General features: G+C 36.2%; 1 protein-coding gene across 1 annotated transcript in view; it reads right to left on the reverse strand.

Annotated features, from left to right (window-relative positions):
* SLCO1A2 (solute carrier organic anion transporter family member 1A2) overlaps positions 1-25,133 on the reverse strand; it is a 46,622-nt gene that overhangs the window by 19,104 nt on the left and 2,385 nt on the right. The window contains exons 2-10 of the mRNA XM_060112837.1: positions 22,685-22,826; positions 20,550-20,682; positions 16,478-16,584; positions 13,418-13,564; positions 10,663-10,761; positions 9,875-10,093; positions 7,112-7,276; positions 5,582-5,777; positions 1,178-1,343 (exon numbers count right to left, since the gene is read on the reverse strand). Coding sequence (XP_059968820.1) covers positions 1,178-1,343; positions 5,582-5,777; positions 7,112-7,276; positions 9,875-10,093; positions 10,663-10,761; positions 13,418-13,564; positions 16,478-16,584; positions 20,550-20,682; positions 22,685-22,826 — 1,374 coding nt within the window. The remainder of the gene's footprint in view (positions 1-1,177; positions 1,344-5,581; positions 5,778-7,111; positions 7,277-9,874; positions 10,094-10,662; positions 10,762-13,417; positions 13,565-16,477; positions 16,585-20,549; positions 20,683-22,684; positions 22,827-25,133) is intronic.

Below are 25,133 nucleotides of genomic sequence, written 5' to 3' on the forward strand. Positions count from 1 at the left end.
GAACCTAGGGGCAAGATGGGAATAAAGACACAGACCTACTAGAGAATGGACTTGAGGATATGGGGACGGGGAAGGGTAAGCTGGGACAAAGTGAGAGAGTGGCATGGACATATATACACTACCAAATGTAAAATAGATAGCTAGTGAGAAGCAGCCGCATAGCACAGGGAGATCAGCTTGGTGCTTTGTGACCACCTAGAGGGGTGGGATAGGGAGGGTGGGAGGGAGAGAGACGCAAGAGGGAAGAGATATGGGGACATATGTATATGTATAAAGGATTCACTTTGTTATAAAACAGAAACTAACATGCCATTGTAAAGCAATTATACTCCAATAAAGATGTTTTAAATAAATGAATAAATAACCATTATAAACGTTAGAATTTTGTATATGTTTTGACCCAGCAATAAAAAAATATATCAAAATTTGTATTTTATTTTGATCACCAACCAACATTATAAGTGACATTTTTTAGGCAAGAAAACATGCCCAATTCTATCTTCTTAAGAAGCTGTCACAGTGTAAAACACAGAAAGTACATGTGTACATATACACAGGAAAAAAGAAAAAAAAAAAAAAAACAGCAAAGAGATTGACTGAATAATTGAGAGCAAAACTGCCTACTTTAACTCAGTCTAGAATATTTTTTTTCAGTCTAGAGTATTTTTAAATGAAATTAAGTAATAATGTCAACTGTTATGAAATTAAAGATCAGAGGTCAGACATGCAGAAGAATTCAAATAAGAATTAGGAAGTAGGGCCTCCCTGGTGGCGCAGTGGTTGAGAGTCCGCCTGCCGATGCAGGGGATACGGGTTCGTGCCCCGGTCTGGGAGGATCCCATATGCCGCGGAGCGGCTGGGCCCGTGAGCCATGGCCGCTGGGCCTGCGCATCCGGAGCCTGCGCGTCCGGAGCCTGTGCTCTGCAATGGGGGAGGCCACAACAGTGAGAGGCCCGCATACCACAAAAAAAAAAAAAAAAAAAGAATTAGGAAGTAAAAGATAAATTAAGTGAGCACATAGAAAGTAACTTATTTTTTACATAAAAAAAATTTAATTTGGTTTTGAGGAAAGACTTTAATTTTACTTTTGTCAAATATGGACCAGTTCATAGTTGGAATGTGCCAATGCAGTGCATAAAACAAAAGTTCTGTATAAAAGGCCAATAAGATGTGTTACCATGTTTATTCCTGTTCCAGAGGATGTCTCACAACCTGCAAGACAAGCTGACATGTATGACAAACCATCGTTTCCACATACAGGGTCCCATATTTTAGTTGGACAGTTACAATCCATGTTGCAGTCAGCAAGGAGGACATTTCCCACATGTAAATCTTGTTGCACTCTGAAATGATTTAAAATAATGCCATGGATATTGAAAAAATATTAGAGCATTTTCTTTTTCTTTTCAGCTCAGTTCCCAATTATATTTCTTCTACTCCCCAAAATAGAAGCAGAAATCTTCCAACTGTCAATGTATGGCTTGGATACTATAACTCTGCAAGAAAATACACCTTACTTTGGTGACCACAGCTAGTTTTTCAATGATTTCTTTCAGGTACACAAAAGCCAATAAACAAGCATTACCTGAACACCTACTACATAGAAAGTATTTTTCCAGGTATTAATTAGAACTCAAAAATGAAGATGAACAAATCCTGGTGTTGGTCCCCATGGTGGAAAATAACAAGAGAGATCATATTTTACAAAAACAATCTCAAGGGCTCAAAACCTGTAAGAGCAAAGTCTGTAAGTACAATTTATAATGTATATAATACATTTAGCTCCAGAACCATAAATACTTGAGTAAACAAATATATTCTCCTAGTATGAAAAGTGTTCAGTGATCATCAAGAAGACCAATGAGCAGCTATCCATAAACAAGACACCACTATGAAAGTCCCAGAACACAGTTGTGAGGCTGAAGCACCTCCTGAGCCACAGAGACCAAGAAGGATGACCTTAGAAGGATAACAGGAGCAGTAACACTCTGAGCAGATCGCCCCTCCCCCTGGCTAGCACAACACCACATCAAGACAGCCCCCGTAAGCCTATGGTTTTTCCAGTGGGAAAAGAAAGCCCAGTGCCCCCAGATTGTGGAATGCTTTCCAGGAGGCCCACTCAGATCTTTCCACAAGGGGATCACTGGGAGAATCTGCGAGGTTTGACCACTGGAGAAGGAGAGGGGGGAAGGACTTACAGCAACCAGCAGTCAGATCTTGGTAAACTGAATTCCTGCTTGCAGCAGTGCCCAAGCAGGGATCCCAGCTAGTGCCTCTGCCCATCTGCAGAGCTGAGTGGTGACCCCATCTGGCCAGAGAGCTCGGTTGGCAGTTCTGCCTGGCTTGGGTTCCCAGTCAATGGGCCACCCTGGCCATGGAGCTCCACCCAACTCCTAAGTATAGCCTCCAGTCCTACCCATCCAGAAAGCCTGGCCAGAGAGCCTGGGCAGCCACAGAGCCCATCCTACAGCCACAAAGACCCTGAATAGTCAAAGGAATCTTGAGAAAGAAGAATAAAGGTGTAAATATCACACTTCCTGGTTTCAAACCATATTACAAAGCTATTGTAATTAAAAGAGTATGGTATTGGCATAAAAACAGTCACATAGATCAATGGAACAGAATAGAAAGCCCAGAAAAAACCTATGCATGTATGTCAATTAATTTACAACAAAGGAGCCAGGAATATATACAATAGGGTTGGGAAAGTCTCTTCATAAATGGTGGTGGGAAAACCAGACAGCCACATGCAGAAGAATGAAACTGGATCCTTATCTTACACCATACACAAAAATCAACTCAAATTGATTAAGATTTAAATTTAAGACCAGAAACCATGAAACTCCTAGAAGAAAACATAAAGGGTAAGCTCCTTGACTCCAGTATTGGCAATGAGTTTTTTTGGATTTGACAACAAAAGCACAAGTAACAAAAGGAAAAATAAATGAGTGGGATGACGTCAAACTAAAAAGCTGCTGCATGGAAAGTGAAACCATCAACGAAATGAAAAGGCAACATATGAATGGAGAAAATGATTGCAAATCATATATCTGATTATAGGTTAATTTCCAAAATATAAAGAAGTCATACAACTCAATAACAAAAACCAACTGATCTAATTTAGAAATGGGCAGAGGACCTGAATAGACATTTTTTCCAAAGAAGACATACAAACAGCCAAACAGGTAAATGAAAAGATGCTCAACATCACTAATTATCAGGGAAATGCAGATCAAAACCACAATGAGATATCACCTCACACCTATTAAGATGTTGAAAGGGATGTCTATTATCAAAAGGAAAGAGATAACAAATGCTGGCAAGAATGTAGAGAAAAGGGAAATCTTGTGCACTTTTGGTGGGAATGTAAATTGAGAGAGCCACTGTGGAAAACACTATGGAGTGTCCTCAAGAAATTAAAAACAGAACTACCATATGATTCAGCAATTCCACTTCTGGGTATTTATCCAAAGGAATGAAAATAGACGATTGAAGAGATATCTCTCTTCCTGTGTTCATTGAAGCATTATTCACAATAATAACCAAGACATAGAAATAACCTATGTGTGCATTGACAGATGAATGGATAAAGAAAATGTGGTATATGTATATATATATATACACATACACACACAATATGGAATATCACCCACCATAGAAAAAGAAGGAAATCCTGCCATTTGCAACAATATGGATGAGGCTTGAGGGCTTTATGCAAAGTGAAGTAAGTCAGAAAGAGAAAGAAAAATGCTATATGATCTCACTTATTTGTGGAATCTAAAAAAACTGAACTCATGGAAACAGTAGATTGGTGGTTGCTGGGAGGTAGGAAAAGGAATGGGGAAAGGTGGTCAAAGGAACAAGCTTGCAGAGACGAGCTGAATAAGTTCTGGGGATACGATGTACATCCTAGTGACTATAGTTAACAATACTGTATGTTTTAAAGTTCCCAAGAGAGTAGATCTTAGAAGTTACCATACACACACAAAAAACTGTAAATATGTGAGGTGATGGATGTGTTAACTAACCTTATTGTGATAATCATTTTGCAATATATAATGTGTCAAATCATCAGATTATACACCTTAAACCTACATGATGTTTTTTGTCGATTATATCTCAATAAAACCAGGGAAAAAACGTTTTTTAAAAGGGGTCTAACACAGAGAAAGACAAATATCATATGATATCACTAAGGTGGAATCTAAACAAAATGATACAAATGAACTTATTTACAAAACAGAAACAAACTCACAGATGAAGAAAACAAATTTATGGTTACCAAAGTGGAAAGAATGGAGGGATAAATTAGGAGTTTGAGATTAACAGATATACACTATAAAAAATAAATAGAATTATATAAAAAATGAATAGTTTATATAAAATAAACAACAAGAACTTCTTATAGCACAGGGAACTATATTCAATATCTTGTAATAACCTATAATGGAAAAGAATCTGAAAAAGAATATATATGTGTGTGTGTGTGTGTGTGTGTGTCTGTAACTGAATCACTTTGCTGTACACCTGAAACTAACACATTGTAAATCAACTATGCTTCAATTTAAAAACAGATCTAAAGATCTAACAAGATTACTTTTCTTATGTTCAATGTAATATGATGAAAAGAACGCTAGCATGGGAGTCTAGAAACTGAATTAAAGTCCTGACTCATGACTAGATTATGCCTTTTTACATATATGCTCTGGGAATCAGGATAATTGGAGATGGAGATAATCTTTAAGATTTTACCAATTTTAAATTCTATTTTTATATATTGATGGAGTTGAAGAGGTTTTCCATGACCTCCCTTTGTCATTTAATCTCTCTGAATCTCAATTCTTCATCTGTAAAATGGAAATAACAACAGCTATCTTAAATGGAATTTGCAAGACTCAAATAAGATAATACATAAATTACTTTTATGATTATGTGTTTAATATTATTCCAATTGTATAGTCCTTGATAATCTTAAAGGGACCATTTTAGGATGTTCTTCATTTCAACTAATCACTCTATTATCTAGATATGTCCTACAAATGACTTTTAAAAATTCATATCACTATGCAAAACCTTCCTGTGAACCCAGGTAACCCTCAAAATGCAAATCTAAAACCATTCAAAAATATAGATATACCTATACAAATAAAATATACAAATTTATATAAACATCGATATATCATGTATTAGGATCCAGTTACGTTAAATTTAAGCCCATTGTGGAACCATATAAAGGTGATTGAGACTGTATAGTCAACTCTTAATTTTACCTATTTATGGTTGTATAAAATGTATGAATAACACATCCTAATACAACCTAAAACCATAACTAGTTTCTGTGATATTCATTTTACTATCTACTAGGATATCACAAACACACACACACACATACACACACACACACACGCAATCACAAGCTCACTAACTCTGTGATATATTCCCAACCTCTTTAATAAGATGGAGAAAGACCACAAATTCCTGCCATTAACTCCAATTAGCAAATAATCTGGTCATGAGTAATCACTGTAGAAAATGTTATTAACTTTTGAAAGAGTATGACATTCATTAGAAAACAACATACCCTTCATAAGAGGTGGTTATGCCAGCAACTGAAGAATTATCACAGATCATGAGAAAACACAAAAAATAGAGAAGATACTCAATTAAAGATAACCAACATCCTATGTGGGCAGCTTGTATGACAGTAATCTTGAACTTCTTCATAATTAAACCACCAACTATATATCCAATGCATATTGGAGGTAAGTTATAAATACCTATAAATGCAAGTAAAATATTATGTACAAAGTGACTTAGCAAAGGAAAAATATGATAACACATTTATCTAATATATCTCACATAAAAAACCATTTAGGTTCAACTCATAGTGAAGAAGTCTAATTTAAATTTATCCCCACTTAGTTATGTATTACATACAGAGAGATTTTTAAATGCCCCACAACACTGAAATATATTTTGGAAGACTTATCATTGTCATTCATTTAATTAATAGCAGTAAGTTGTAAATTTCTTGTATGCAGGGATCATGGTCTATATCTCTTTTCTTCGGATCTAGGTAGAAGTGACAAGTCAAAGTCGACCAGTCATTTGTTGCTTTCCATTCTTTCGGGTGGGATTATATATATAATGATTTGTATATAACATATACAGTATTATATAATCATACATAGAATGATTTGTATGATTCGGCAGCTTTTTATTCCCACTCTGATTGTTAAGAATTTGACTCAGCTCAAGGTATTTTAGAGGTACTTTGCTGAGCCTGGGATTGTCAAGTGTCTTTACATTTCATGTCTTGCTGCTACTGACTAGCACTCTCCCTCCCCCAATCCTCCCCCCGAAAAAAAGGAAAAAGAAAGGGAAAAGACAGCCCTAGGTTTCATCCTTACAGTGCCAGGGTCTGTTCACTGAATCACACTCTTGGGAGAGCTTGTTTAATATCCAATCTCAAGTCCCATTCCAGAGAGTCTAATTTAGTATATTTGAGATGGATCCCAGGTATCTGAACTTTTAACAAACACTCTAGGTGATGTGGGTACATGTAATCTGGAAATTCTCTTTTCAAAACAGTAAAAAAGATCCCAGGAGAAACTCAGGGTGGAGTAGAACCACCGAGGTTAGTGTGGTTGCAGGAAAATCAGAATGTATGGGCTGCAGAGACATCTCAAAACACCAGGGGAGCCAGGGAACTAATTTAGAAACCACGGAATTCATGAATTGGAGCCAAAAAAGTAAAACCTGGATGTGAAACAAAATTCCTGATGAGTTAACTCTGTCTTCCTTTTTACATAAATGAGTTACAAATCTGAAAATTGTATCTAACTTGTACATTCCCTAAACTTTCCACAAATATTTCAGATTTGCATTCTGACTACAAAAAGAACCAAAGAAAGATGAAAACCAGGATTTTCTGGCTTCTTCCCTTCCTTACCCTCTCTTGTTTTCCCTGGAGAGCAGATGGGGGAAGATTACCAGAGGCAAAAATATCCTAACAGATTTCAATTGAGGAGTTTCCTAGACCCATCATCACACTGTTCACCATTTCATGGGGAAAAAGGTGGGCTACAATTGCAGAGAAGAACAAACATACCAATGAGAAAGATTGCATCTGAAGCTGATTTTCCATAGTGCTGTTCCAGATATTTAGGCATGAAGGAGATCATATTGACAAATGCATTGAATTGCAGCACACTTACTAGTATGAAAAGCATATAAACTGGGTTGCACAAAAGACTTTTCATGAATGGTAAAAAATCTGAAAGGAAAGGATGACAACAGTGTCATACAAACTTGGCTTTGCATTTTATGATTGACTGTTTCTGAAACATCAACCTCCTCTCTAAAGTATGTTTTCCTGTTTTATAATGCACTTGCGTTTCTTGATTCTTTTTGCCCCTTGAAAGTTAAAGTTGTATCATTGTTTTGGTAGCTTCTGCAAGACAGTGAGGCAGCTGAGTGGGAAGGGATCAGAACACAGTCGTTTTGCCTTCACTAAGTTACTAACATGTCTTAAGGAAAAAGTATAACTATTACATGACAAAAATATTGTCCGAGTTCACACCATTTCTTTCTTATCCTTCTCTTTTACTTGTACTAATATCCTCTCTTCTGTAGAGATCATCTAGAATGAAAGATGCTTGTTCTCCTGTTCTGTCCTCTAAAGCCAGGAAGGAAATCAATTTGATAAAGAAGTTCACACTCAAATATTGATTAATCATTCCTGAACATTTAAAATGTAGTTAGATGTGGAAATTCATGACATATAAATTTTCTCAAGTACTAGGCATTTCTTTGCTTCTAATGGTTCACAGTCTTTTAAAATACCAACCCCCAGGTCTCACTCCCTGAGATCCTGATTCATTTGCTATATACTAAAGACCATATAAATAAGTTAACCGAATGTTTTCCTGTTTGTGTGGACAAAGCTCAGAGCCAAATTTGTGGCCAGCTCTAACAAATATTCTAGGTCACACTGTCTCCATTTGGGGTCAAAGTCTCACTTACAGTTTCTTTTCATTTTTCCTATCTTCATGTTCCCTGTCTTGATTTCCTTACCTATTATGTATTATCCTGGTTTGCTTAATAAACAGCCTAAAATCCAATCTAGCAAAGTATCAATCAGTAAACAACTTGGAAGAGGAGGAAGCATAGTTTAGTGCAAATAAATGAATTCTAGTTGCAGAATTCATATTTATGAAGAAAGTACGTGGCAGAGAAGTGACTTGTGTTCACAGCTCTTTGGAGCTTTTGAGGTCACGCATGTTTGTTGATGTACTGTCCTAATAGATGAGTCTCAGTAATTTCAATTTCTTTTCTAGATGTCATGTACTAAGTTAAGCCCTTTCCTAGTTTATCTTGCAGACTATAAATGATATTCTGTGTTAAAATTCCCTACTAGTCCATACCGGCCCTTTGACAAGAGTTGTGAATATAATCGTAAGGACTCTGAGAATTTGTAAGATTCTGAATTGGCTCCTAATGATATGAGAAGTATTAAATTATGTTCAATTGTGGTTTAAGTGAATTTGTAACTGCTAAAAATTCTGTGCAAATTGATATTATAATTTACGGGTGATGGTAGCAGTGGCAACATCAACAATAATAATACTAGTAAGCAATAATAATAGTAATATGTGTCAGAACTCCTTTTACCTTCGCCCAACAACTTTATAATTATACATAGTATTTTATCCCTATCTTTGAGGTAAGGAAACTAAGCCCCCCCACCACCTTCCAAATGGACACTCTTTAAGAATTCCAAGGCCCAGGCCATACCTTATACTAATTAAATTAGACCTCTGGGTAATACTAGAAAATTTCCATGCATCAGTAATTTAAAAAATTCCCTAGGTGATTCCAATATGTGGCCAAGTTTGAGAACGAGTATTCCTGAATACTATACCTAGATTATCTTACTTAGTTTCCCATAGATACACCTTCTGTAGATTACTCTTTGAGCTTTTATTGAGGATCTATACCAAAAAAAAACCTGTTACATGAAATATGCTCCTGAATTTGCTGGAAAACAACTATGTGACTCAATATTACCTGTATTGTACATCATATAATTTTTTTCTTTTTTTTACAACTTGTTACTTGGGCAACAATTTCTCTTTAAGAATTGTTATCGGGCTTCCCTGGTGGCGCAGTGGTTGAGAGTCCGCCTGCCGATGCAGGGGACACGGGTTCGTGCCCCGATCCCGGAGGATCCCACATGCCGCGGAGCGGCTGGGCCCGCGAGCCATGGCCGCGGAGCCTGTGTGTCCGGAGCCTGTGCTCCGCAACGGGAGAGGCCACAGCAGTGAGAGGCCCGCGTACAGCAAAAAAAAAAAAAAAAAAGAATTGTTATCCTTTCCACTTTCAAATAGAGATAATTATATGACCTATAATTGAGGTGCCTTTTTTCTTTTCTGCCTTAACTTCCAAGAAGCTCACAGCTCAGCTAATACTTTTGGTTTCAGACCTATATGGTACTTATTTGGATTAGCGTATATTTTTTCCTCCTTTTGTTCTTGGTTTGAGTTTCATTTTTAATTAGACCTATGCTCTCTGTAAAATAGATTTTTTAAGGCAGATGGGACCTTATTTATTTATTTATTTATTTGTTGAGTACCCAGATTGACATAAAATTTCATATAAATGCTGATCTAAGTCAGGTTCTAAACTATATCATTCACTCCCATGTGGTAGCATAGGAAAACATTATTGTAGTAGCACAGCTAGACATTATTGACTGCTGACTGTCAGTGACAAATTGTTTTAACTCAGCCTAGCATATTGTAATAGCCTAAGATACAGACACGACTATAGAAAATAAAAATTAAATTGTAAAACATAAAATGTTTATATTTGCCTTTAGTGATTCCAGCCCTTTTCTTCCAGACTTCGCTTTGTTTCTCTTCTTTGTCATTTTTAACGGTCTCAGCAATATCCTCTAGTCCTTCCTTTGGAAGTGTTTTGGGCAAAACGAAAAAAGGAATGGCAGTAAGCACATTCACTCCTGCACAAACCAAAAAGCCAAACCACCATGCACCAACCCAACGAGTATCAGTGGGGGTTATGGTCAGATCATCTGTAAAGAGATACACACATTTTTTATTAGCTTGAGTCATTATTTCCTTTATGAACTATAGAAAATTATTACAATTATAATTGTCAGGTTCTATCCAAGTACAGAATTTGTATATAATTCAGACATTGATAAAACTTGTCTGACAATATGTGGTGTTACAATACTGTCTAGCAATAAACTAGTTTGACTATCTGTCCTATCATGTAAGGAATTTATAAATAGGTACATATTAAAGAGCTACAAGTTCTATTTCATTATCCTCAAATGATTGCTTGATTTAAAAAGAATTCAAACCTATGTGCTTAAATCTTTTGAAAACAAGAAATATGATTAGTGCAGTAGAAAGAACACTGGAATTTGAGGCAGAAGATCAGCACTGTATCTTGCTCTCCTGCTCACTGGTTTGAAATATTGAAAATTATTTAAACTCCTCAACTTCAATTTGGTCACCTGGAAAGTGGAGATTCTATCTAACTGAGGGTCAGGTAAAGTAACAATTAAATGTGATAACATACCTGATGTTGCTTTGTGTACTTTAGACACTGTATAAATAGATTTTATGGAGTTACCTGTGTTCACCGATCCAGTGTCAACATAAACATTTGCACAGAATGACGCTAATGAAAGTCCAATCAAAGGACCAATGATAGCTCCTGTTTCTATAAACCCTAGAAATAAAGGAAAATATGAAGTTATACACCCACATAAAGAGTTCTAATCCCATAAGGAATCTGAAGATTGAATTGTTTTTACCTTAGATATTTTTGCCTTATGTGTTCAATCTGTAAGAAAATTAAACTTGGTGTGCGTATAAGTAACAAGGATGTTTGTTTAAATGTTGAAACAGGAGCCTCCTAATTTGAATCCACTTTCTCTAAGCCTCCAAATTCTCTTTCACACTCGGTTACAGTTAAAGATCTGCAGTTAGAAGCGACTGGCTGCAGCAGGGTGACCATACTGTGTGCAAATGCCCTTCTCCAAGATGAAAATATTCCTTTTCTCTTATGAAAGACTAACTTACTTAAAATTATCAGTGTGTATGTATGACTTCACTCCTTAATAATAATTTTGAAATAAAACTAAGGAAATGGGAATCTTTAAATTCTATTGGGCTTCCCTGGTGGCGCAGTGGTTGAGAGTCCGCCTGCCGATGCAGGGTTTGTGCCCTGGTCCGGCAAGATCCCACAGGCCGCGGAGCAGCTGGGCCCATGAGCCATGGCCACTGAGCCTGCGCGTCCGGAGCCTGTGCTCCTCAACGGGAGAGGCCACAACGGTGAGAGACCCGCATACCGCAAAAAAAAAAAAAAAAAAAAAAAAAAAAAAAAAAAGGATGAGATTAGTGGGATTGTCCCTATTATGATTCAAAGCCATTTTCTCTTGTGGTATTACAGACTGGTTAAGGTGATGGCCTTTTTCAGTGAGTTTTGTTGTGTCTTGTGAGTAAACTATTACTGTGTCTGATATTGGAATAGAATTATCACTACTGTATCATGGGTGGATATTTTGATTCTATGGTTCCTTCAGTATTACAGCTGGGATCTTACTATTGAGAAAGTCACAGTATAGAGCAAAATTCTTTTGTTGCCTTCCACAGTCATATTTTTGAGGATTTTTAAAGAAATACTATGTTATGATAAATATCTTGTGGCATATTCCTCAGGAAAGCTTCACTCCCAAATCTACCACTTGATACAAAACTATACATTCATTTATTCTCTTAGTCTTGTCCCTTATGACTACCCCTTCTTGAGTTTTCTTCCTCTTACTCTATTCACTTAAGTAGAAGCATTCCCTAGTATTTTATCCTAGGGCTCCTCACTATGTAGCATCTGACCTCCTATGGCAACCTCATTTCTCTCTCTTGATTTTACTTTTTGTCTCTGTATGGAAGATTCTTAAATTTTATGTCCAGCTTTTATGTTCTCTCCTAAACTCCAGAGCCATACATGGAACTCTTTTCTTGATGTATAGTTAATTGACTTATAATTATTTAATTATACATGGATTATTAATTAATAATTATTACTTCAATTTTCAAATTTAAATATACACATATTTATCAGATTTTATTGATTTATAATTATGTAGTTATTTACATACTAAACTTTATATGGACAATATCTTATTCATCTTAATACATGTAGAGATTATCCATTGTTTCTATGTGTTATACACCCTAATATTTGTTGAAAAAAGAAATACATATTTTAACAAGGTGTTTGTTAATTTACTGCAGGTGAGCATTCTGTAATCTTTCAATATAAGTATGTGAATGGATTTCAAAGACTGAATAGAAAAACACTGAAAAAGATTATTGCAAAATCAGTGAGTCATCAAAATCACCCAAAGTTGCTTGGGATAATAATTCCTAAATATTTTAATCTCCTCATTACATGTAGCTCTGTTACTGTCTTCTCTCACCCACTTTGACTTTTCTGGTTTTAAAAAGATATTTCTACTTTAACAGAAAAATGTCCCTGTACTCAAAGTTATGATTTTATAACCAAAAACAGATGGAGTAACTAAGGAATATAAGCAAGTTATGCATAATAAATTAAGAATATTCAGTTGATTGTAAGACAACATACAAGGTGGATCTTAAGTTGCTTGTTGTGGGAGATACTGATAGATTTTAGAAAATGAATTTTCAGGAAATATTACCAAAATTATGAAGACAGATATTTGTGAAAAATATGAAACAGCCTGGCTATTATAAAGAAATTGTGATAAAGAGAAACTATATAGGAAACTAAATAGATAAACTGAGTGTAGAGCTAGTAATAAGTGGAGAGCTCATATTTAATAGATAGAGTCAGTATGTTTCATCAACATTAAAGAGAAGACATTTAAAATAGTTAAGAAAAATTATACTGCAAGAATTTTTATAAGAAATTGATTATAAATACTAGAGATAAAATGAGCAATATAGAAATTATAATAACATATACATGAAGTGATGAAGACCTGAACAAAAATAGAAATAATGAAAATAGTGAGAAATATGAGACATTTTGGAGAAAACATTGCTAAATCTCTTAACAGGTTGGGTATAGAGTGGTGCCCAGCAAATGGAGGAGTCAAATAGAACTCCAGGGGCACTAGTTTAATGGCATTTTCAATAGTAAAAAGCAGATTTAGCAAAGTGGCTTATTTGGAGTTAGCCCATAATTGCTCCATTCAACAAACTTTAAATGATGGCCAGTTGTGCCAAAGCACTGTTCATCATTCTGGAAATCACTAAGCATCCAAATAAATAACTAATATCCATGCTCAAGGAGCTTACTGTCCTGAAAAAGAGACTAAGGCAGATTTTTTCCAACTCACCAATATATAAAGGAGAGTTTTCAGATTTGGAAAAATCCTCTATGTAGGAAATACCCAAAGGCATGATGGGAGTTTCACCAATTCCACGTATAATATTTCCAACTAGTACATACACCCACATTAATGATTTAACTTCCTTCACACATTCTGCATTAAAAGAAAAAAAGACATTACATTAGTGTTTTGGTAGTGAAATATTAGCAATACTTAATTCTAAGTTTTTCGTAGGTAAGCATTTCACAGTTCTTATGTGACCATGGCACCTGGCCAACAATTTACTATGCACTGGGCCATCCCTCTTGCACTTTCTGACAGAGTACTTATGTATGGCCAACAATAAGTGGTACGCTGGAGCCAGTTCCTACTGGCTGGGGAGAGATGAGCATATACATCTCTTCCCAATTCAGTATTTAGTGATCGCATGCTGGTAGTTTGATGAGAGTATTTACACCACAGAAATTGATAAACACTAAAAATCAAGGCTTTTTTTTTTCCCTCCAGAGAGTTAGTTTACCAGCAACTACTAAACTTAGTTAGCTGTTATAAGTGTTACCCAATATATATACTAACTTTGGGGAGAGGAAAAAACACAAACATCTCTCCCTAGAATTGAGACTATATTTATAAGATTTATGTAAGAGGCTCACTGAGTTTTGAATTCTCTACAGTTCTAATTACTTTATAGAAATGAAAAATATTTAACTGAGTAGTAATCACATTTTCTCTATAGAGCCCACTGTATACTGTGATCACCAAATAACTTCTTTTTAAATTGAAGTACAGTGACTTACAATACTATATTAGTTTCAGGTGTACAACATAGTAATTTGATATTTTTATAGAGTATACTCCATATAAAGTTATTATAAAACATTGGCAACATTCTCTGTGTTGTACGTTACATCCTTTTATTTATTTTATACCTAGTAGTTTGTACCTCTTAATCCCCTCCTCCTGTTTCCCCCCCCACCCTTCTCCCCACTGGTAATCACCAGTTTGTTCTCTGCATGTATGAGTCTGTTTCTGTTCTCTTATATTTATTCATTTGTTTCATTTTTTAGATTCAACATATAAGTCAAAACATACAGTATTTCTCTTGTTCTCACTTATTTCACTAAACATAATACCCTCCAGGTCCATCCATGTTGTTTCAAATGGCAAAATTTCATTCTTTTCTGTGGCTGAGTAATATATTCCACTGTGTATATATTCACCACATCTTCTTTATCCATTCATCTGTTGATGCACACTTAGGTTGCTTCCATATCTTGGCTATTGTAGATAATGCTACTATGAACATTGGGGTGCATGTATCTTTTTGAATTAGTGTTTTTGTTTTTTTCAGATATGTATATATATATCCAGGAGTAGAATTGTTAGATCCTATGTTAGTTCTATTTTTAATCTTTTGAGGAGCCCCCATACTGTTTTTCATAGTGGCTGCACCAATTTAGATTCCCATCAGCAGCGTACAAGTGTTCCCTTTTCTCCACATCCTCACCGATATTTGTTATTTGTTACCTTTTTAAGGACAGCCATTCTGGCAGGTGTAAGATAATATCTCATTGTGGTTTTTGATTTGCATTTTCCCGATGATTAGTAAACTGTGCCACCCACAGATATGAGGGTCCTGAACACAGCTGAGTCTCAAAATTTCTTGTGAAGCTATCTCTCAATCATTCCCAGTCCAGAAAATCATAGTCTCCATTGCTGGGTATTCATATTTTTATCTATGATGAGCACAGTGTTTATGTCTATAGATCATAGGCAAACTCCAGGTTTCCTCTAGGGCAAAACTGAAAATATCAGGTGATTAAGGAATCAACACATTTCCCTGGAGATACACCCAACTGGGAAGGTTTTGTTTATCTACTACAATGCATATTAGGAAAAATAGGAAACAGGACCTGAGTCATTCTTTGGCAAAAGCCAACTCAAGGAGAGAACGCGGTCTATTGCTGATGTCACTGTTTTCTTTTGTTTCCCCAGGGGGTTCCTTTGATTTAGAGTTTCAGAGACAGCTATTCTTGTATTCATTTGAACTATTTTGATTCCCTCTTATTCCATGCTGGCAGTGAAATTCCCAGCCTAAGGAACCACCATAACTTCCACTAATATGAATCCAACCTGAAAATGTGTCCATCACAGGAAAAGAAGTTGTGGTCTGAGGTAAATTAACAGGGTCACCTATAGACTAAGTATCACCAGATTATGCAGGTCCTTTAGCACATGAAGGAGCAGAGGCAGGTATGTTGGTGCCTGAGACTGCAAGAACCTGGAAGAAACACCATTATTGTACACTATCGTGCTGGATTAGGAAGTAGTCTCTGGTAAAGAGGGACAACTGGGCAAAAAAGACAAGTTCCTAGTTCAGTAGAAAGAGACTAAAGTATTCAGAACTATAGCATATTTGCCTGCTTTGCCTGCTATAGAATATCAATAATATAACACAAATCTTTTGAACTTTGTTTCTACCTCTGTTTCCTATTTAGATAATTGTATAGACCAAATCATCAGTATAAACCCATCCTTCTAAGATGTTTTCTGCTAAGGAATTAATTTTACAGTGGCCCTTGGGTGGAAGTCTTTGACTGATTTTTTTTTTTTGCGGTACACGGGCCTCTCACTGTCGTGGCCTCTCCCACTGCGGAGCACAGGCTCCAGACGCGCAGGCTTAGCGGCCATGGCTCACGGCCCCAGCCGCTCCGCAGCATGTGGGATCTTCCCGGACCGGGGCACGAACCCGTGTCCCCTGCGTCAGCAGGCGGGCTCTCAACCACTGCGCCACCAGGGAAGCCCCTTTGACTGATTTTTAAATAACCATTTTAAAGAACAGACAAGGCAGTCTTAATAGGTATATTCAAATATAAGAGGCATAACATTTTCTGTTATTAGCCATTCCTATTCTCCTCCGTGATCCCCTCTAAAATCCTTTAGAGTGGAAAAAATATCTTTTTGTTCCTCTAGCTTACTTAACCAAACCCAATAACTCATTTAAAGACCCTGCACAGAAAGTGTTCAGTTACAAATTAACTAAAGGAATAAAATGAAGCAGACAACCTGATGGATCTTCTGTTGGTTTGAAAATCTGGGTTCCATTTTCCATACACAAGAAACTGTCTGAGGACAAATTACCAGAAACTGAAACTGTAGATTCATATTCATACCTGTATGAACACAGGGAAAACACATTTGTGTTAAGGAGCCAATGAGGACAATGTGAGCATTGTGAAGATGCTCCTGCTTCACTTAAGATACAACGTCCAAACCCAGGAAAACAGATGTCTTTTCATCTTTGCCACCCAATCATCATAGATTGATATAATCAAAAAGAACTTGCCACTCACGAAAATGTGCAATTCATTGACAGCTTTCAATTATCTGCATGTGTATGGTCTATCCATTAGATTACCTAACATCAATGCTTTGTGGTTTTTAGGTGATCATTTCCTGGAAATAATTACTGTGGATAAGGAACAAAAAGGAAGAAAAATAATAGACTCTACAAAGTATAATAAAGAAGATAAAGCTTTGGGAGGAAAAACAACACAACAAACAAGTTTCCAACTTTGGATTCTCTGAGGTTTGCTCATAAAAAATATACCCCACTTTCTGAGAATTCAAACAATAATCCCTTCATGCATTCATCAATCCCCAAGGAAAACAAAATATTTGCCCATCATAATGAGAGACCTGTGGAGATTCAAACACAGTGACAGTGCAATGTAATGAGTTTTTCTCTTCTCATAAGAACAAAAGGGTTAATACACTGTGACCATATTATCTTAGGCAAATTACCACAAGATCCCATGCCCTTTCTCAGAAAGTAAATTATAAGCTGCAATAATGGAAGAAAATGTGTCCAACTAAGTCTCTCTTTGGTAGAAATTATGCTGGACTGGTTTCTATATTTCTAGTAGATAAGAGAAATCCAAAAACAAAAGAGAACAAAACACACACAGACACACACACAAACAACCTGGCCCTTCTGAGTTCCAAATGAGCTAAAGAGTGCTATGCTTGTATGTCACTGATAGTTCTGATTTCTATGCTATAGAACATAATAAAAAGCGTCAAAATGCCTTCCCCTTTGAACAGTTGTCCAGTCATGGTCACAGAGTGGCTGTGAACTGTGGACAAAGGCTTCTGTCTCCATACCCATGATCCCATGAGACTTGCCAGCTTCAGACAAAAAAAATAACACCTTTGACAGAGAGTGGAAAGAAATGTAAATAATAGCTGAATATTACTTGATGTTGTCTTGGACAGGATAGGAACTAAAAGGACAGTAAAAACTCTTTGCCTGAAAACTTCTGATCCCTTCAGAAATACCTGAGAAGATAACATATCATTTTCATTTAACTTATCCACTAAACCCCAATAACCCATTCAAAGTTCATTCATCCCCAAAACTTCAGCAAAATGACAGTTGATGGATTATAAAATGGTAAAGGAAAAGGCATAATGCCACAAGGATAAAGAAAATGGAAGATTTGACAAGGAGAAAGAGATTTTGAAAATTCGACAAGAAGATAAAGATTTTGAAAATGGGAAAGCAGATGAGTGGTCACTGAACTAGAAAATATGAGAAACAAACACAAGCCTAAGTAAGTGCCTGCAGGGGAGCAACCGAACATGAGCCACATATCCCTGGAAAGTTTCAGGCAGGATACAAGATACTTCTAAAGGCAGGAGTGGGTATGATCCAAAAAATCAGAGGATTGGTTTAAAGTGTGTATAAGAAAAAGTTAAACCCTTATAATAGACACCCTCCACCATCCCAACGAACATGGCCTTAGACAGCAGAGAGTCAAAACAAGCACACTGAGGATAGGAGGCCATACTAAAATCTGGGAATATTAAGTAAAAGAAAAATCTACATAGTGAAAAAGGAGACTCCTGCTCCCACCTGGCTGGTAGCCAAGCTGCCATGTCTCAGGTAACAGATTGGAGAATCCCTGCCTGAGTTAACTGACAGGTTATGGACAGTTTTGAGCCATCTCTAAAACATCCAGTCCCTGTGCTGGGAAGAAGTCCTCCAACAACTAAGTCCTACACATGTACCACAGAACTTCTGGTTAGCTTGTTGTTGCTATTCCTCTCTCTCTCAAATATGAATAGCTAACCAAGGACCACCAGATATACGAAGGAAGCCTATAACATAAAGACAAAGAGAAAACAAATAAAAAACTGTACACTTGAAATGTAGATGGAAAAGACATTGCATTCTTAAAATAAGGGCAAGATGTTCCCTAAAAAGATACATTCAAAGAACAAGAGTCCTTAAAACTTAAAAATATGATAGCAAAAGTTAGAAATCCATTCAAAGGTTTGGAAGATAAAGAAATCTCCCTCAGGGACTTTCCTAGCAGTCTAGTGGTTAAGACTTCGCCTTCCAATGCAGGGAGTGCGGGTTCGATCCCTGGTTGGGGAGCTAAGATCCCACATGCCTCGCAGCCAAAAAAGCTAGAAAACTAAAACAGAAGCAATATTGTAACAAATTCAATAAAAGACTTTAAAAATGATCCACATCAAAAAAAAAGAAATCTTTAGAAATCTCCCCTAAAAGTAACAAGAAGGCAAAGAGATAGAAAATTGGAGAGAAAAGATGAGAAAACTATAAGCTTAACTCAGGATGTAACAATATTCAAGAACAAGTAGAAGTTCTAGAAAGAGAAAGTAGAGGGGTGGAAGAAGGGAGAATATTATCAAAGAAACAATACAAGTAACTTTTACAAATGTCCAGACTGAAGGCACCTAGCACGATAAAGGAAAATCATTTATACCAACATGATTATCATGAATTCAAATTCTGGAGTTTAAAGGAAAATCCCAACAGCTCCTAGAGAAAAGAAACTGGTCACAAGGGTTAGAATGGTATAGGATTCTCAAGAGTAACATTGGACACTAGAAAGTATTGGAAATGATGTCTTCAAAATCCCTAGGGAAAAAACTTCAAACCAGAATATTATACCAGCCAAACTGTCACCAGGTATGGGAGTAGAATAGGAATATTTCCCAATGTTTAAGGTCTTAAAATTATTCCTTTCCTTGCACACTTTCTCAGAAACCTATTAGATGACATTTTCCACAAAAAGAGTAAGAATGAAAAGGAAAGGAGAAGATATTACTACCCAGGAAGTAAGTAACTGAATGGAAGAAAGAGGCAGAACGAATTCCCAAGGAGAATGGTGAGTGAAAATTTCAAAGGAGCAGCCATGCAGCAGGCCTGGAGAGTTCCCAGTTCAGATTGCAGATGGAAAATTGATGATGACAGGAGAGGTATCTCAAAGACAAAAATGAAACCCTCTGATATGTATGAATATATTGAGAAGACATTGTCCTACCCGTAAAGAATTTGGTGATGATTAGTGAGAACTAAAAAGAAAATGAATCAAATATAAAATGAGACAATTATTAAATCCAGGGAAAATAAAAAGTGATATACGAAAGGGAAAATAATAGCTTGGTTCAGCTGAAATATGAAAAATACATAGTCACACACATGGAATAGTGAGTATGATTTTATAGTAGGAAGTCAATATGTATATTATATAACACTAAAGTATCAAAAACTAAAATGATAAACATTTACTTGGAAATATGGAAGCAAATAGAAGAAGAAAGAGCTAAAAGAGTCGGGAGTAGTTGCCTCTGGAGAGGAGTAATATGAGCAATGTTGAAGGGGTGGGGGACAATGCTTTTTTCAATATAATTTTACCTTTCACAATTTTGCACACATATTACTTTGATAAAAATTTAAAATGAAAATCAACCTTCAGACTGGTCTACCCTTTGGTGACCCATAATTAAACAGAAACTCAACTGTAATTAGAAGTGTCTAAATAGTCCCTAGAAAGGTGTAATCCCAAATCTTGCCAGGTCCTAAGAATCTCTTCATCAGACTCAACTCCATAAAAGAGTTGTCCCAAATCTCTATTTCATAAATTGACGTGTAAGTGGAAGCCAGGCAGCCAAGAGCACAAAACAGGCGGGTGGAACAGAATTTGAACCTTGCAGTTTCTATTACAGTGCTCTGTGTCTTTAGGAGCATTGTTCCTAGAAAGAAATCCAAGCTTATTTCCTGCAGAAAGTTGCACCTAAAAAAACCATCAGAGACTGCAGTACTTACCGGTCCATGAGGAAATGAGGTAGTGATTGTAAGAAACACCCAAGGCCCATAACCACACATCCAACACCAATCATTATAGGTCTATGCAGTTTAGTTCCAAAATAACTCACAAATATAATCAACAAAAGATTTCCTAGAAAAAATTGATGTGACAAATGAATATTTCAATTAGTATGAACAAAGTCTAAATTAACAGCCTCACCCAATCATTGACTATCCAGCATTTATTGTATAATAAATATCTGAAATACTGGGATTGGTGCTAGGGATGAATGAAATAATAAATGAATAGGACACAACCCCTGCCCTGAGGGAGAGCTCTGTTTCACAATGTCTTTTAACAGAGGTTCTTGACCTGCTATCTATAAACCTCAAAGGAGTCCATGGATAGAAATCAGGTGCTCCATGAACTTGAGTGAGAAAAAAAAACTGCATCTTTATTTTCAGTAACTTAATATTAGTATTTCCTTTGACTGTGAAAGTAGACACAAACTACATTAGTATTAACAGTATGTATGATTTTGTCATCAATTACCACCAACAGAAGTTACAGGTATTTGCATACGACATTACAGTTGTTGCAGATACTTCAAAATATTATTGACACTGATGATTACTTCAAAATTAGTGTAGATATTGTTATTTAATGTGATGGTAAGAAATACAAGTATTATTATATAAGCTGCTTTTAATATTTTGATAATTTTATTTCAGTATAATTGACTTCCTTTGTACCCTTATGGTTTTTATTTTACGCAATTACATTATTCTGAGATTATATGGCATCAGATTGCCAAAGAGGTCCTTGACACAGAAATGTTAATAACCTCTGCCAATCTCTTAGTGACTCTCCATTACCTAGAGGATAAAAGGTAAGTTCCATAGCACACACACACGAAACTCTCCAATAGTCCATTTCTCATCCCTGCCCATTTCTCCAGACTTATATTCTAGGAATTGCCACCTGAAGTGTGGCCAGTCCATAACACTGGGCTGAGTGTTGCTCCCTACACAAGCTACCATGCTGTTTCAACATTATGCTTCTTCTTCAATTGGAATTCTCTTCACACTTATCTAACCCTGTTTCGTCACCCAGAAAACTTTTACTTCAAGAGCCTATCTTCCTTAAGTGAGGTTGTGTCCCTCCTCTGTGTTCCTATAGGACATTGCATATACCTATGTCACCAAACTTACTGCATTCAGTTAAATTATTTTGCACCTATGCCCTCCATTAGACTGCGAGCTGAGTTTACACAGGGACTCTACAGGGAGTGACTTCTGACTCCATAGCCAGGATCTCCATAGCCAGCAAACGAATGGCACAGAATGAGGTCTGAGAGAGCTGAGCACTGGGAGACAAGATCAAGCATCACCTGTTTCAGTTTTGCCTCCATCCCATCCTAATTTTTCTTTCAGATACTGATTAAAAATATTACAGGCAACTTTCATCTTGAAGGAAGTAAAAGCCATTACAAAACTGTAAAGGAGTGACATTTGTATTTCTATGCGGGTTTGTTCACAGAAGAAATCTTTCCCTTCCTCATTCTTTCTCTCTGTCCTCACATCTTCCCAGTGGGCCACAAAAATCAGAGCCTAAGTATAGGCTTTATTCTTCCCTAAAGGCTGTTTCTGAAATAAATTCAGCGAGATGTGAAAGCTGTTTCTTCTTCCCTCTGCACTTAGAAAGGAGAATTGTCAACCTCCCAGAAACAATAGGAGAAGAAAAATATTTGCTTTTTTTTTTTTGAAAACAGATTTCTTTGTTTCCCATGATATCTTCTAAACATGAAAATAAAGCCCTAAGGGTTATCAAATAATAGATTAAATATTAGTACTCTAAACACTCTGCTACTCATGCTAGCTAACCAAAGAACTATTAGAATAAAAAAATTTTAACTATTAGAATAAAAAGTCCCATGATGGGATATGTGACGATGTTTAAGTGTTATTCAGGGATAATATTGAAATGAATTTTCTCAACATATTTGAAAGTGAGCTAGGCTATTTAAGTCATTTTAGAAAATACATTCAGTCAGTTAAATGGTACAAAGTGGAAAATAAGGAGAGTAAAATTCAGACTAGCTCCCTGGATAAAATAATGTATAAAAAGAAGTAATGGAAAAATAATTCATTACCAATCTCAAAGCTTCCATTAATAAATCCAACTAGAGATGTTGGGATGTTGAATTGTCTCTCTATTTGTGTGAGCATGGAATTCATATAAGATCCGGATAGTGTTTTGGATACATACGCAAATGTTATTGCCAACAGAAACATCTAGGGAGAAAAAAAGTGCAAGAAAATATATGAAAAATTTATTTTTAAATTGTACATTAGCCACCCGTTGACAAAATATCTTCTACCAAAAGACTGATTTTCTCCAGCTCAAGTAACTCTTGTATTTGGAAGAAGCTTTTAAAGTGATCTCTTCTTCTGGTCTTCCATACTATGTTCTCTCTTTGAAAATCCAAAGTGGGACTAATTGATTAGTGATATTGAATTGTGTAGGTCATTTGTAGCCTCATTATTTTATGGGCACGTCTTATACATACACAGAAGCAAGTAATCATTCTAAATAACATGTAACAAACGATTTAAATTGATCTTCAGCATTGCAACACTATCTGTGGTACAAAAGAATACGTATATGTTAATTTTTAGAAAGGAATGTGACGTTACACAAAGACATTATTTCTGTAGCAAATTTGCTTAAGTTCTCTCGAACAAAGTAATATGCAATTTATACAACATTCTATTGCTCCTCATTGCCAGTTAATTTATTTAAAGCAATATTTTAATTATAAACCATACAAAAATGTTTCTAAACTGAACAGGTACTTGCTATGATAAACGAATATGAATACAGTACAATAAATTTCCACATATTGAATTACACTTCCTAGGTATTGATATAATTCCAGACAGCAGTCAGACTGACACCATCTGTAACAAAAAAATCAAGGACAACTTAACAGATAGGACCATTGTGATCAGCAGAAACTAGTATGGTTTTATTAAAAAGTTAAAATTTTGATAGTTTTATTAAATTGGAAGTGAAAAGATTTAGGTCTTAGTAAGGGATTTGAAAAAGGAGCATTGTATAATGGGTAATCATAAGTTAGGTAGATTAATTACTGTTTCAAAATCAACAAATTATAGATACATATATTTATGTCAGCCTGAATGGTAGTCTGCAATCCTATGCCATAGGGCTTTTCCATTTCCTGATGACACTTCCATCCTGAGAGACCATTCGATTTACTCTCCAGCCAGTACACTCATATCCATAAAATCCTCACCCCTCCATCTTCCAATTTCTCAATCTTGAGCCAACCCCACAATTTACACTGCACTTTGTACACTCCCTTCAAGGTTAGTCACAATCTTTTCTATTTGTCAGTCTCCAACTCAGCCCCGTGCTCTTCTTGACCAGCAAATTATCTCAGCAAGTTCACCTTCAAATTTACCCCTCCCTACCTCTCCAATTTCCCTCCCATCTTAAAAGGATGTATTCCTCCTCCTGTATAAGAAACTCCCTCCAGCCATGGTCTGGAATCCATTCTTCCCATTGCTGAGATCCTGATTCATCAATTGTTGACCCCGTCCTCTATTTTCATCCTCATACTCTTTACTGCCTCTCTCCCCACTAACTTATAAATATATCCAAGACATTTCTGTCCTAAAAATCTTCCCTCATCCCTGATGGTAGCTCCAGCTACCATCAAGCTGTTTGGAAGAAGAGTCTAGATTCATTGTCGACACGAACCTTCCACTCACCCTTCAGTCTACTACAGTCTAGCCTCTCTTGAAGCTACTCTATAAAAGGTCATAAACAACTTCCTGATTTCCAAATCCAATAGGTACTTCTCAGTCCTCAGCCAACTTGATATCTCAGAGTCATTTAAGATCATTAATCATTCTTTTCTTCCTGAAATTCCCTCCCCTCCCCCTGTGCATACCTATATCTCCACCTATCTCTAGACTCTTTCTATCCAGTCTTCTCTTCTCAGGCTTTTGTCTCATACCCTTCACCTTTTGCTATATATGCTCTCCCTAGGAAATCTCACTTATTCCCATGGCTTTAACTACCACCCAGATGCTGAAATCTCTCAAATGTATACACAGTTTATCTTAGACAACTGCAATCAATTTTAGTCTCCTCTAGTCTTTCCCACCTCCAATCTCCCTTCCACCTCCTGCCACCACTTATTTGGAGCTTAATAAATGTTTGTCAAACAAATAATAAAATGCATATTTAGCATGTGACTCTACTTCTTGAAACTTTTTAGTGGCTTCCCATAAACAAAAATCCCTACTTCTTAGATGGCAAATAAAACCTCGTATATACTTTGTTATGATCTCTTGCTGCTTGTGCCTAAACATAACGTTCTATTTATAGTTCTTTTAATTCACCATGCCACTTTACATCTCTTTTACAGGTGGTCCTCCACTTGCAATATTTTTCTTCACCTTGTGCATCTGATAAATATATGCTCAATATTTAAAACTCAACTCTATCATTATTTCTATTGTGGAGTCTTTCTTGTTTTTCTACTTCCCAGGTAGCCTTGACCACTCACTCCC

Source organism: Mesoplodon densirostris, chromosome 11, assembly GCF_025265405.1.
Source record: "Mesoplodon densirostris isolate mMesDen1 chromosome 11, mMesDen1 primary haplotype, whole genome shotgun sequence".
Classification (NCBI taxonomy): domain Eukaryota; kingdom Metazoa; phylum Chordata; class Mammalia; order Artiodactyla; family Ziphiidae; genus Mesoplodon; species Mesoplodon densirostris.